This window comes from Somniosus microcephalus, unplaced genomic scaffold (assembly GCF_052327205.1).
Source record: "Somniosus microcephalus isolate GS21.2 unplaced genomic scaffold, FLI_Smic_1.0 unresolved_chr4, whole genome shotgun sequence".
Lineage (NCBI taxonomy): Eukaryota > Metazoa > Chordata > Chondrichthyes > Squaliformes > Somniosidae > Somniosus > Somniosus microcephalus.
In genome coordinates this window covers 38,627,512-38,643,845 of record NW_028225182.1, presented here as the reverse complement: position 1 = coordinate 38,643,845, position 16,334 = coordinate 38,627,512, and the positions used below count along the sequence as shown (strand labels likewise).

General features: G+C 49.4%; 1 protein-coding gene across 5 annotated transcripts in view; it reads right to left on the bottom strand.

Moving 5' to 3' along the window:
• Window positions 1–16,334, bottom strand: part of epoa (erythropoietin a) — a 136,915-nt gene that overhangs the window by 58,737 nt on the left and 61,844 nt on the right. The window contains exon 1 of one of the 5 annotated variants that reach the window (XM_085977336.1): window positions 402–1,241. The exons of 3 other annotated variants lie outside the window; for them this stretch is intronic. In XM_085977336.1, coding sequence (XP_085833462.1) covers window positions 402–480 — 79 coding nt within the window. In that variant the 5' untranslated portion in view covers window positions 481–1,241. Of the gene's footprint in view, window positions 1–401; window positions 1,242–16,334 lie in introns of those variants that run through there. One more of the 5 variants, XM_085977334.1, reaches the window with a different exon arrangement.

The window sequence follows — 16,334 nt, the reverse complement described above, 5'->3', positions numbered from 1 at the left end:
TTCACAAAGTATTCAACTGGCTTTCAAAAAACGCCTAGGGTTGTCCTGAGGTCATGAAAGCCGCTCTACAAATGCAAGTTATTTCTCCTCCTTTTAGTAGCAAAGGAATAAAGGATAATTTATCCAGCGCAGGTGGTGAGGTAGCAGCAGAGTTGAAATCGAACCTCACAAAACCAGAGACTGACACTCTCACACACTTAACTAGAGCCACCTTATTTACATGCTCCACAACAGATTGCCAGTATATTAAAACTGAGTGTGTGTGTGTGTGTGTTTTTTCCCCCTTCACATATTTGGCAGCAATCAAGATGTACAATCGATTTACTAAATAATGCACTGGTTGTGCTGGCAATACCATCATCCTGGCTCTTAAGGAAACCTTTAACTCAAAAACCACTTACCCGGTGACCCCATATCCAAATCTTCATAGTCCTCTTCAATCACATTTCTTGAGCTTCCATGTGTGAATCTATTTCCCATTGGGTAGGTAATATTACACGGTGCAGTTTCAATCCAATTTCTTATCGCATGAAACGGGGTTTTTTTTTTCGGGGGAATTGTCCCTCCTTTCAATCCAAGCCACACGCAAGCACAAAAAGAGGGTGTCCCCGGAGATGAAGTTGAAGAAGCGATGGGACAGGATCGAGGACTCAACTGGGTCGTCTTTGCTCAACCTTCACCGTCTGACTCTGTCTCTCTCTCACTCTGCCCTGCGGAGCTGCGTTTTGCAGAGACTCAAGCCGGGACAGGACGGGGGCAATGCTCTGCTAGCCGTGTCGGCGCTCCAGGACACCAGGATTTCCCTGGGAAATCCGAGCTCTTTGCCTCGCCGAACTCATTCACCATCGCACGTTTCCCACCTCCGGTCACTCAAAGCGCATGTGTCTGGGGCACAGTGCCGGAGAGTCCAAGTGGACACAAGTTTCTGAATCAGTGTTTGGGACTCTCTCTCTCTCTGTCTCTGTAAGAAGGGTAGCTTGGGTTGGATAAGGGAAAACGCTTCTTTTCAAAGAGACACGCTTATTTGAAATCGAGTTTCCTGTATTGTATTTACGCCAGCGATTGGCAAACTTTTTTGCCTGAAGCCTGTAGAGACTGACACGCTTCTAGACTCCCTCTGCAAATACCGACACACGCTTGGGGACCCCTGCAACAGCTGATGCACACCCTCAGGGACCCCTTTCCAAATCTTCTGGGTCCTCCTGCAAATATTATCACACTCCCCAGACCCCCTCCAAATATTGACACACTTCCCAGACACCATGAAAATATTGATACACTCCCCAGACCCCTTGCAAATATTGACACACTCCCCAGACACCCTGCAAATATTGACACACTCCCCAGATCCCCTGCAAATATTGACACACTTCCCAGACACCATGCAAATATTGACACTCCCCAAACCCCCTCCAAATATTGACACACTTCCCAGACACCATGCAAATATTGACACACTCCCCAGACCCCTTGCAAATATTGACACACTCCCCAGACCCCTTGCAAATATTGACACACTCCCCAGACCCACTCCAAATATTGACACACTCCCCAGACCCCCTGCAAATATTGAGACACTTCCCAGACCCCTTGCAAATATTGACACACTCCCCAGACTCCTTGCAAATATTGACACACTCCCCAGACCCCCTGCAAATATTGACGCACAACCCAGACCCCTCTGCAAATATTGACACACTCCCCAGACCCTGCAAATATTGACACACTCCCCAGACCCCTTGCAAATATTGACACACTCCCCAGACTCCTTGCAAATATTGACACACTCCCCAGACCCCCTGCAAATATTGACACACTCCCCAGACCCCTTGCAAATATTGACACACTCCCCAGACCCCTTGCAAATATTGACACACTTCCCAGACGCCTTGCAAATATTGACACACTCCCCAGACCCCTTGCAAATATTGAGACACTCCCCAGACCCCTTGCAAATATTGACACACTCCCCAGACCCCTTGCAAATATTGACACACTCCCCAGACCCCTTACAAATATTGACACACCCCCCAGACCCCTTGTAAATATTGACACACTCCCCAGACCCTCTGCAAATATTGACACACTCCCCAGAACCCTGCAAATATTGACACACTCCCCAGACGACTGCAAATATTGACACACTCCCCAGAGCCCTGCAAATATTGACACACTTCCCAGAACCCCCTGCAAATATTGACACACTCCCCAGACCCCCCTGCAAATATTGACACACTCCCCAGACACCCCTGCAAATATTGACACACTCCCCAGACCCCCTGCAAATATTGACACTCCCCAGACCCCTTGCAAATATTGACACACTCCTCAGACCCCCCTGGAAAGATTGACACACTCCCCAGACCCCTTGCAAATATTGACACACACCCCAGACTCCCTGTAAATATTGACACACTCCCCAGATCCCCGCCAAATATTGACACACTCCCCAGACTCCCTGCAAATATTGACACACTCCCCAGACGCGATGGAAATATTGACACACTCTCCAGACCCCTTGCAAATATTGACACACTCCCCAGACCGCTTGCAAATATTGACACACTCCCCAGACCCCCTGCAAATATTGACACACTCCCCAGACCCCTTGCAAATATTGACACACACCCCAGACCCCTTGCAAATATTGACACACTCCCCAGACCCTCTGCAAATATTGACACACTCCCAAGACCCTCTGCAAATATTGACACACTCCCCAGACCCCTTGCAAATATTGACACACTCCCCAGACCCCTTGCAAATATTGATACACTCCCCAGACCCCTTGCAAATATTGACACACTTCCCAGACCCCTTGCAAATATTAACACACTCCCCAGACTCCATGCAAATATTGACACCCACCCCAGACCCTGCAAATATTGACACTCTCCCCAATCCCTGCAAATATTGACACACTCCCCAGACCCCTTGCAAATATTGACACACTGCCCAGACCCCTTGCAAATATTGACACACTCCCCAAACCCCCTGCAAATATTGACACACTCCCCAGACTCGATGGAAATATTGACACACTCCCCAGACTCGATGCAAATATTGACACACTCCCCAGACTCATTGCAAATATTGACACACTCCCCAGACCCCTTGCAAATATTGACACACTCGCCAGACCCCTTGCAATTATTGACACACTCGCCAGCACCCCTGCAAATATTGACACTCTCCCCAGATCCCTGCAAATATTGACACACTCCCCAGACCCTCTGCAAATATTGACACACTCCCCAGACTCGATGCAAATATCGACACACTCCCCAGACTCCTTGCAAATATTGACACAGTCCTCAGACTCGCTGCAAATATTGACACACTCCCCAGACGCATTGCACGTATTGACACACTCCCCAGACAATCTGCAAATATTGACACACTCCCCAGACCCTCTGCAAATATTGACACACTCCCCAGACCCCTTGCAAATATTGACACACTCCCCAGACCCATTGCAGATATTGACACACTCCCCAGACCCCCTCCAAATATTGACACACTCCCCAGAACCTCTGCAAATATTGACACACTTCCCAGAAACCCTGCAAATATTGACACACTCCCCAGACTCCATGCAAATATTGACACACTCCCCAGACCCCTTGCAAATATTGACACTTGTCAGACCCCTTGCAAATATTGACACACTCCACAGACCCCTTGCAGATATTGACACACTTCCCAGACCCCTTGCAAATATTAACACACTCCCCAGACTCCATGCAAATATTGACACACTCCCCAGACCCCTTGCAAATATTGACACTCTCCCCAGAACCCCTGCAAATATTGACACACTCCCCAGACCCCCTGCAAATATTGACACACTCCCCAGACCCCCTCCAAATATTGACACACTCCCCAGACTCCCCTGCAAATATTGACACACTCCCCATTCCCCTTGCAAATATTGACACACTCCCCAGACTCCTTGCAGATATTGACACACTCCCCAGACTCCTTGCAAATATTGACACACTCCCCAGACCCCTTGCAAGTATTGACACACTCCCCAGACCCCCTGCAAGTATTGACACACTCCCCAGACCCCCTGCAAATATTGACACACTTCCCAGACACGTTGCAAATATTGACACTCTCCCCAGACCCCTTGCAAATATTGACACACTCCCCAGAACCCTGCAAATATTGACACACTCCCCAGACGACTGCAAATATTGACACACTCCCCAGAGCCCTGCAAATATTGATACACTTCCCAGAACCCCCTGCAAATATTGACACACTCCCCAGACCCCCCTGCAAATATTGACACACTCCCCAGACACCCCTGCAAATATTGACACACTCCCCAGACCCCCTGCAAATATTGACACACTCCCCAGACCCCTTGCAAATATTGACACACTCCTCAGACCCCCCTGGAAAGATTGACACACTCCCCAGACCCCTTGCAAATATTGACACACACCCCAGACTCCCTGTAAATATTGACACACTCCCCAGATCCCCGCCAAATATTGACACACTCCCCAGACTCCCTGCAAATATTGACACACTCCCCAGACTCGATGGAAATATTGACACACTCCCCAGACTCGATGCAAATATAGACACACTCCCCAGACTCCTTGCAAATATTGTCACACTCCCCAGACCCCTTGCAAATATTGACACACTCTCCAGACCCCTTGCAAATATTGACACACTCCCCAGACCCCTTGCAAATATTGACACACTCCCCAGACCCCCTGCAAATATTGACACACTCCCCAGACCCCTTGCAAATATTGACACACATCCCAGACCCCTTACAAATATTGACACACTCCCCAGACCCTCTGCAAATATTGACACACTCCCAAGACCCTCTGCAAATATTGACACACTCCCCAGACCCCTTGCAAATATTGACACACTCCCCAGACCCCTTGCAAATATTGATACACTCCCCAGACCCCTTGCAAATATTGACACACTTCCCAGACCCCTTGCAAATCTTAACACACTCCCCAGACTCCATGCAAATATTGACACCCACCCCAGACCCTGCAAATATTGACACTCTCCCCAATCCCAGCAAATATTGACACACTCCCCAGACCCCTTGCAAATATTGACACACTCCCCAGACTCGATGGAAATATTGACACACTCCCCAGACTCGATGCAAATATTGACACACTCCCCAGACTCATTGCAAATATTGACACACTCCCCAGACCCCTTGCAAATATTGACACACTCCCCAGACCCCTTGCAATTATTGACACACTCGCCAGCCCCCCTGCAAATATTGACACACACCCCAGATCCCTGCAAATATTGACACACTCCCCAGACCCTCTGCAAATATTGACACACTCCCCAGACTCGATGCAAATATCGACACACTCCCCAGACTCCTTGCAAATATTGACACTCCTCAGACTCGCTGCAAATATTGACACACTCCCCAGACGCATTGCACGTATTGACACACTCCCCAGACAATCTGCAAATATTGACACACTCCCCAGACCCTCTGCAAATATTGACACACTCCCCAGACCCCTTGCAAATATTGACACACTCCCCAGACCCATTGCAGATATTGACACACTCCCCAGACCCCCTCCAAATATTGACACACTCCCCAGACCCTCTGCAAATATTGACACACTTCCCAGACACCCTGCAAATATTGACACACTTCCCAGACTCCATGCAAATATTGACACACTCCCCAGCCTCCATGCAAACATTGACACACTCCCCAGACCCCTTGCAAATATTGACACACTTGTCAGACCCCTTGCAAATATTGACACACTCCAGACCCCTTGCAAATATTGACACATTTCCCAGACCCCTTGCAAATATTAACACACTCCCCAGACTCCATGCAAGTATTGACACACTCCCCAGACCCCTTGCAAATATTGACACTCTCCCCAGAACCCCTGCAAATATTGACACACTCCCCAGACCCCCTGCAAATATTGACACACTCCCCAGACCCCCTCCAAATATGGACACACTCCCCAGACCCCCTGCAAGTATTGACACACTCCCCAGACCTGTTGCAAATATTGACACTCTCCCCAGAACCCTTGCAAATATTGACACACTTCCCAGACCCGTTGCAAATATTGACACTCTCCCCAGAACCCTTGCAAATATTGACACACTCCCCAGACTCCCTGCAAATATTGACACACTCCCCAGACCCCCTGCAGATATTGACACACTTCCCAGACCCCCTTGCAAATACTGACACACTTCCCAGACCCCTTGCAAATATTGACACACTCCGCAGACCCCTCCAAATATTGACACCCTCCCCAGACCCCCTCCAAATATTGACACACTCCCCAGACTCCCTGCAAATATTGACACACTCCCCAGACCCCTTGCAGATATTGACACACTCCCCAGACCCCCTGCAAATATTGACACACTCCCCAGACCCCTTGCAAATATTGACACACTTGTCAGACCCCTTGCAAATATTGACACACTCCCCAGACCCCTTGCAAATATTGACACACTTCCCAGACCCCTTGCAAATATTAACACACTCCACAGACTCCATGGAAATATTGACACACTCCCCAGACCCTGCAAATATTGACACACTCCCCAGACCCCTTGCAAATATTGACACACTCCCCAGACCCCCTGCAAATATTGACACACTCCCCAGACCCCCTGCAAATATTGACACACTCCCCAGACCCCCTCCAAATATTGACACACTCCGCAGACTCCCCTGCAAATATTGACACACTCCCCAGACTCCTTGCAAATATTGACACACTCCCCAGACTCCCTGCAAATATTGACACACTCCCCAGACCCCCTGCAGGTATTGACACACTTCCCAGACCCCCTTGCAAATACTGACACACTTCCCAGACCCCTTGCAAATATTGTCACACTCCGCAGACCCCCTCCAAATATTGACACCCTCCCCAGACCCCCTCCAAATATTGACACACTCCCCAGACTCCCTGCATATATTGGCACACTCCCCAGACCCCTTGCAGATATTGACACACTCCCCAGACCCCCTGCAAATATTGACACACTCCCCAGACCCCTTCCAAATATTGACACACTCCCCAGATCCTCTGCAAATATTGACACACTCCCCAGACCCCTTGCAAATATTGACACACTCCCCAGACCCCTTGCAAATATTGACACACTCCCCAGACCCCCTGCAAATATTGACACACTCCCCAGACCCCTTGCAAATATTGACACACTCCCCAGACCCCTTGCAAATATTGACACACTCCTCAGACCCCTTGCAAATATTGACACACTCCCCAGATCCCCTGCAAATATTGACACACTCCCCAGACCCCTTGCAAATATTGACACTCCCCAGACCCTTGCAAATATTGACACACTCCCCAGACACCCTGCAAATATTGACACACTCCCCAGACTCCATGCAAATATTGACACACTCCCCAGACCCCTTGCAAATATTGACACACTTGTCAGACCCCTTGCAAATATTGACACACTCCCCAGACCCCTTGCAAATATTGACACACTTCCCAGACCCCTTGCAAATATTAACACACTCCCCAGACCCCCTGCAAGTATTGACACACTCGCCAGACCCCCTGCAAATATTGACACACTCCCCAGACCCGTTGCAAATATTGACACTCTCCCCAGACCCCTTGCAAATATTGACACACTCCCCAGACTCCCTGCAAATATTGACACACTCCCCAGACCCCCTGCAGATATTGACACACTTCCCAGACCCCCTTGCAAATACTGACACACTTCCCAGATCCCTTGCAAATATTGACACACTCCGCAGACCCCCTCCAAATATTGACACACTCCCCAGACTCCCTGCATATATTGACACACTCCCCAGACCCCTTGCAAATATTAACACACTCCCCAGACCCCTTGCAAATAGTGACACACTCCCCAGATCCCCTGCAAATATTGACACACTCCCCAGACCCCTTGCAAATATCGACACACTCCCCAGACCCCTTGCAAATATTGACACACTCCCCAGACCCCTTGCAAATATTGACACACTCCCCAGACTCCCCTGCAAATATTGAATCACTCCCCAGACTCCCTGCAAATATTGACACACTCCCCAGACCCCCTGCAAATATTGACACACTCCCCAGACTCCATGCAAATATTGACACACTCCCCAGACCCCTTGCAAATATTGACACACTTGTCAGACCCCTTGCAAATATTGACACACTCCCCAGACCCCTTGCAAATATTGACACACTTCCCAGACCCCTTGCAAATATTAACACACTCCCCAGACTCCATGCAAATATTGACACACTCCCCAGACCCCCTGCAAATATTGACACACTCCCCAGACCCCTTGCAGATATTGACACACTCCCCAGACCCCCTGCAAATATTGACACACTCCCCAGACCCCTTGCAAATATTGACACACACCCCAGACCCCTTGCAAATATTGACACACTCCCCAGACCCTCTGCAAATATTGACACACTCCCAAGACCCTCTGCAAATATTGACACACTCCCCAGACCCCTTGCAAATATTGACACACTCCCCAGACCCCTTGCAAATATTGATACACTCCCCAGACCCCTTGCAAATATTGACACACTTCCCAGACCCCTTGCAAATATTAACACACTCCCCAGACTCCATGCAAATATTGACACCCACCCCAGACCCTGCAAATATTGACACTCTCCCCAATCCCTGCAAATATTGACACACTCCCCAGACCCCTTGCAAATATTGACACACTGCCCAGACCCCTTGCAAATATTGACACACTCCCCAAACCCCCTGCAAATATTGACACACTCCCCAGACCCCTTGCAAATATTGACACACTCCCCAGACTCGATGGAAATATTGACACACTCCCCAGACTCGATGCAAATATTGACACACTCCCCAGACTCATTGCAAATATTGACACACTCCCCAGACCCCTTGCAAATATTGACACACTCGCCAGACCCCTTGCAATTATTGACACACTCGCCAGCACCCCTGCAAATATTGACTCTCCCCAGATCCCTGCAAATATTGACACACTCCCCAGACCCTCTGCAAATATTGACACACTCCCCAGACTCCCTGCAAATATTGACACACTCCCCAGACCCCTTGCAAATATTGACACACACCCCAGACCCCTTGCAAATATTGACACACTCCCCAGACCCTCTGCAAATATTGACACACTCCCAAGACCCTCTGCAAATATTGACACACTCCCCAGACCCCTTGCAAATATTGACACACTCCCCAGACCCCTTGCAAATATTGATACACTCCCCAGACCCCTTGCAAATATTGACACACTTCCCAGACCCCTTGCAAATATTAACACACTCCCCAGACTCCATGCAAATATTGACACCCACCCCAGACCCTGCAAATATTGACACTCTCCCCAATCCCTGCAAATATTGACACACTCCCCAGACCCCTTGCAAATATTGACACACTGCCCAGACCCCTTGCAAATATTGACACACTCCCCAAACCCCCTGCAAATATTGACACACTCCCCAGACCCCTTGCAAATATTGACACACTCCCCAGACTCGATGGAAATATTGACACACTCCCCAGACTCGATGCAAATATTGACACACTCCCCAGACTCATTGCAAATATTGACACACTCCCCAGACCCCTTGCAAATATTGACACACTCGCCAGACCCCTTGCAATTATTGACACACTCGCCAGCACCCCTGCAAATATTGACACTCTCCCCAGATCCCTGCAAATATTGACACACTCCCCAGACCCTCTGCAAATATTGACACACTCCCCAGACTCGATGCAAATATCGACACACTCCCCAGACTCCTTGCAAATATTGACACACTCCTCAGACTCGCTGCAAATATTGACACACTCCCCAGACGCATTGCACGTATTGACACACTCCCCAGACAATCTGCAAATATTGACACACTCCCCAGACCCTCTGCAAATATTGACACACTCCCCAGACCCCTTGCAAATATTGACACACTCCCCAGACCCATTGCAGATATTGACACACTCCCCAGACCCCCTCCAAATATTGACACACTCCCCAGAACCTCTGCAAATATTGACACACTTCCCAGAAACCCTGCAAATATTGACACACTCCCCAGACTCCATGCAAATATTGACACACTCCCCAGACCCCTTGCAAATATTGACACACTTGTCAGACCCCTTGCAAATATTGACACACTCCACAGACCCCTTGCAGATATTGACACACTTCCCAGACCCCTTGCAAATATTAACACACTCCCCAGACTCCATGCAAATATTGACACACTCCCCAGACCCCTTGCAAATATTGACACTCTCCCCAGAACCCCTGCAAATATTGACACACTCCCCAGACCCCCTGCAAATATTGACACACTCCCCAGACCCCCTCCAAATATTGACACACTCCCCAGACTCCCCTGCAAATATTGACACACTCCCCATTCCCCTTGCAAATATTGACACACTCCCCAGACTCCTTGCAGATATTGACACACTCCCCAGACTCCTTGCAAATATTGACACACTCCCCAGACCCCTTGCAAGTATTGACACACTCCCCAGACCCCCTGCAAGTATTGACACACTCCCCAGACCCCCTGCAAATATTGACACACTTCCCAGACACGTTGCAAATATTGACACTCTCCCCAGACCCCTTGCAAATATTGACACACTCCCCAGAACCCTGCAAATATTGACACACTCCCCAGACGACTGCAAATATTGACACACTCCCCAGAGCCCTGCAAATATTGATACACTTCCCAGAACCCCCTGCAAATATTGACACACTCCCCAGACCCCCCTGCAAATATTGACACACTCCCCAGACACCCCTGCAAATATTGACACACTCCCCAGACCCCCTGCAAATATTGACACACTCCCCAGACCCCTTGCAAATATTGACACACTCCTCAGACCCCCCTGGAAAGATTGACACACTCCCCAGACCCCTTGCAAATATTGACACACACCCCAGACTCCCTGTAAATATTGACACACTCCCCAGATCCCCGCCAAATATTGACACACTCCCCAGACTCCCTGCAAATATTGACACACTCCCCAGACTCGATGGAAATATTGACACACTCCCCAGACTCGATGCAAATATAGACACACTCCCCAGACTCCTTGCAAATATTGTCACACTCCCCAGACCCCTTGCAAATATTGACACACTCTCCAGACCCCTTGCAAATATTGACACACTCCCCAGACCCCTTGCAAATATTGACACACTCCCCAGACCCCCTGCAAATATTGACACACTCCCCAGACCCCTTGCAAATATTGACACACATCCCAGACCCCTTACAAATATTGACACACTCCCCAGACCCTCTGCAAATATTGACACACTCCCAAGACCCTCTGCAAATATTGACACACTCCCCAGACCCCTTGCAAATATTGACACACTCCCCAGACCCCTTGCAAATATTGATACACTCCCCAGACCCCTTGCAAATATTGACACACTTCCCAGACCCCTTGCAAATCTTAACACACTCCCCAGACTCCATGCAAATATTGACACCCACCCCAGACCCTGCAAATATTGACACTCTCCCCAATCCCAGCAAATATTGACACACTCCCCAGACCCCTTGCAAATATTGACACACTCCCCAGACTCGATGGAAATATTGACACACTCCCCAGACTCGATGCAAATATTGACACACTCCCCAGACTCATTGCAAATATTGACACACTCCCCAGACCCCTTGCAAATATTGACACACTCCCCAGACCCCTTGCAATTATTGACACACTCGCCAGCCCCCCTGCAAATATTGACACACACCCCAGATCCCTGCAAATATTGACACACTCCCCAGACCCTCTGCAAATATTGACACACTCCCCAGACTCGATGCAAATATCGACACACTCCCCAGACTCCTTGCAAATATTGACACTCCTCAGACTCGCTGCAAATATTGACACACTCCCCAGACGCATTGCACGTATTGACACACTCCCCAGACAATCTGCAAATATTGACACACTCCCCAGACCCTCTGCAAATATTGACACACTCCCCAGACCCCTTGCAAATATTGACACACTCCCCAGACCCATTGCAGATATTGACACACTCCCCAGACCCCCTCCAAATATTGACACACTCCCCAGACCCTCTGCAAATATTGACACACTTCCCAGACACCCTGCAAATATTGACACACTTCCCAGACTCCATGCAAATATTGACACACTCCCCAGCCTCCATGCAAACATTGACACACTCCCCAGACCCCTTGCAAATATTGACACACTTGTCAGACCCCTTGCAAATATTGACACACTCCAGACCCCTTGCAAATATTGACACATTTCCCAGACCCCTTGCAAATATTAACACACTCCCCAGACTCCATGCAAGTATTGACACACTCCCCAGACCCCTTGCAAATATTGACACTCTCCCCAGAACCCCTGCAAATATTGACACACTCCCCAGACCCCCTGCAAATATTGACACACTCCCCAGACCCCCTCCAAATATGGACACACTCCCCAGACCCCCTGCAAGTATTGACACACTCCCCAGACCTGTTGCAAATATTGACACTCTCCCCAGAACCCTTGCAAATATTGACACACTTCCCAGACCCGTTGCAAATATTGACACTCTCCCCAGAACCCTTGCAAATATTGACACACTCCCCAGACTCCCTGCAAATATTGACACACTCCCCAGACCCCCTGCAGATATTGACACACTTCCCAGACCCCCTTGCAAATACTGACACACTTCCCAGACCCCTTGCAAATATTGACACACTCCGCAGACCCCTCCAAATATTGACACCCTCCCCAGACCCCCTCCAAATATTGACACACTCCCCAGACTCCCTGCAAATATTGACACACTCCCCAGACCCCTTGCAGATATTGACACACTCCCCAGACCCCCTGCAAATATTGACACACTCCCCAGACCCCTTGCAAATATTGACACACTCCCCAGACCCCTTGCAAATATTGACACACTCCCCAGACCCCTTGCAAATATTGACACACTCCCCAGACACCCTGCAAATATTGACACACTCCCCAGACTCCATGCAAATATTGACACACTCCCCAGACTCCATGCAAATATTGACACACTCCCCAGACCCCTTGCAAATATTGACACACTTGTCAGACCCCTTGCAAATATTGACACACTCCCCAGACCCCTTGCAAATATTGACACACTTCCCAGACCCCTTGCAAATATTAACACACTCCACAGACTCCATGGAAATATTGACACACTCCCCAGACCCTGCAAATATTGACACACTCCCCAGACCCCTTGCAAATATTGACACACTCCCCAGACCCCCTGCAAATATTGACACACTCCCCAGACCCCCTGCAAATATTGACACACTCCCCAGACCCCCTGCAAATATTGACACACTCCGCAGACTCCCCTGCAAATATTGACACACTCCCCAGACTCCTTGCAAATATTGACACACTCCCCAGACTCCCTGCAAATATTGACACACTCCCCAGACCCCCTGCAGGTATTGACACACTTCCCAGACCCCCTTGCAAATACTGACACACTTCCCAGACCCCTTGCAAATATTGGCACACTCCGCAGACCCCCTCCAAATATTGACACCCTCCCCAGACCCCCTCCAAATATTGACACACTCCCCAGACTCCCTGCATATATTGGCACACTCCCCAGACCCCTTGCAGATATTGACACACTCCCCAGACCCCCTGCAAATATTGACACACTCCCCAGACCCCTTCCAAATATTGACACACTCCCCAGATCCTCTGCAAATATTGACACACTCCCCAGACCCCTTGCAAATATTGACACACTCCCCAGACCCCTTGCAAATATTGACACACTCCCCAGACCCCCTGCAAATATTGACACACTCCCCAGACCCCTTGCAAATATTGACACACTCCCCAGACCCCTTGCAAATATTGACACACTCCTCAGACCCCTTGCAAATATTGACACACTCCCCAGATCCCCTGCAAATATTGACACACTCCCCAGACCCCTTGCAAATATTGACACACTCCCCAGACCCTTGCAAATATTGACACACTCCCCAGACACCCTGCAAATATTGACACACTCCCCAGACTCCATGCAAATATTGACACACTCCCCAGACCCCTTGCAAATATTGACACACTTGTCAGACCCCTTGCAAATATTGACACACTCCCCAGACCCCTTGCAAATATTGACACACTTCCCAGACCCCTTGCAAATATTAACACACTCCCCAGACCCCCTGCAAGTATTGACACACTCGCCAGACCCCCTGCAAATATTGACACACTCCCCAGACCCGTTGCAAATATTGACACTCTCCCCAGACCCCTTGCAAATATTGACACACTCCCCAGACTCCCTGCAAATATTGACACACTCCCCAGACCCCCTGCAGATATTGACACACTTCCCAGACCCCCTTGCAAATACTGACACACTTCCCAGATCCCTTGCAAATATTGACACACTCCGCAGACCCCCTCCAAATATTGACACACTCCCCAGACTCCCTGCATATATTGACACACTCCCCAGACCCCTTGCAAATATTAACACACTCCCCAGACCCCTTGCAAATAGTGACACACTCCCCAGATCCCCTGCAAATATTGACACACTCCCCAGACCCCTTGCAAATATCGACACACTCCCCAGACCCCTTGCAAATATTGACACACTCCCCAGACCCCTTGCAAATATTGACACACTCCCCAGACTCCCCTGCAAATATTGAATCACTCCCCAGACTCCCTGCAAATATTGACACACTCCCCAGAACCCCTGCAAATATTGACACACTCCCCAGACTCCATGCAAATATTGACACACTCCCCAGACCCCTTGCAAATATTGACACACTTGTCAGACCCCTTGCAAATATTGACACACTCCCCAGACCCCTTGCAAATATTGACACACTTCCCAGACCCCTTGCAAATATTAACACACTCCCCAGACTCCATGCAAATATTGACACACTCCCCAGACCCCCTGCAAATATTGACACACTCCCCAGACCCCTTGCAGATATTGACACACTCCCCAGACCCCCTGCAAATATTGACACACTCCCCAGACCCCTTGCAAATATTGACACACTCCCCAGACCCCTTGCAAATATTGACACACTCCCCAGACCCCTTGCAAATATTGACACACTCCCCAGACCCCTTGCAAATATTGACACACTCCCCAGACACCCTGCAAATATTGACACACTCCCCAGACTCCATGCAAATATTGACACACTCCCCAGACTCCATGCAAATATTGACACACTCCCCAGACCCCTTGCAAATATTGACACACTTGTCAGACCCCTTGCAAATATTGACACACTCCCCAGACCCCTTGCAAATATTGACACACTTCCCAGACCCCTTGCAAATATTAACACACTCCACAGACTCCATGGAAATATTGACACACTCCCCAGACCCTGCAAATATTGACACACTCCCCAGACCCCTTGCAAATATTGACACACTCCCCAGACCCCCTGCAAATATTGACACACTCCCCAGACCCCCTGCAAATATTGACACACTCCCCAGACCCCCTCCAAATATTGACACACTCCGCAGACTCCCCTGCAAATATTGACACACTCCCCAGACTCCTTGCAAATATTGACACACTCCCCAGACTCCCTGCAAATATTGACACACTCCCCAGACCCCCTGCAGGTATTGACACACTTCCCAGACCCCCTTGCAAATACTGACACACTTCCCAGACCCCTTGCAAATATTGGCACACTCCGCAGACCCCCTCCAAATATTGACACCCTCCCCAGACCCCCTCCAAATATTGACACACTCCCCAGACTCCCTGCATATATTGGCACACTCCCCAGACCCCTTCCAAATATTGACACACTCCCCAGATCCTCTGCAAATATTGACACACTCCCCAGACCCCTTGCAAATATTGACACACTCCCCAGACCCCTTGCAAATATTGACACACTCCCCAGACCCCCTGCAAATATTGACACACTCCCCAGACCCCTTGCAAATATTGACACACTCCCCAGACCCCTTGCAAATATTGACACACTCCTCAGACCCCTTGCAAATATTGACACACTCCCCAGATCCCCTGCAAATATTGACACACTCCCCAGACCCCTTGCAAATATTGACACACTCCCCAGACCCTTGCAAATATTGACACACTCCCCAGACACCCTGCAAATATTGACACACTCCCCAGACTCCATGCAAATATTGACACACTCCCCAGACCCCTTGCAAATATTGACACACTT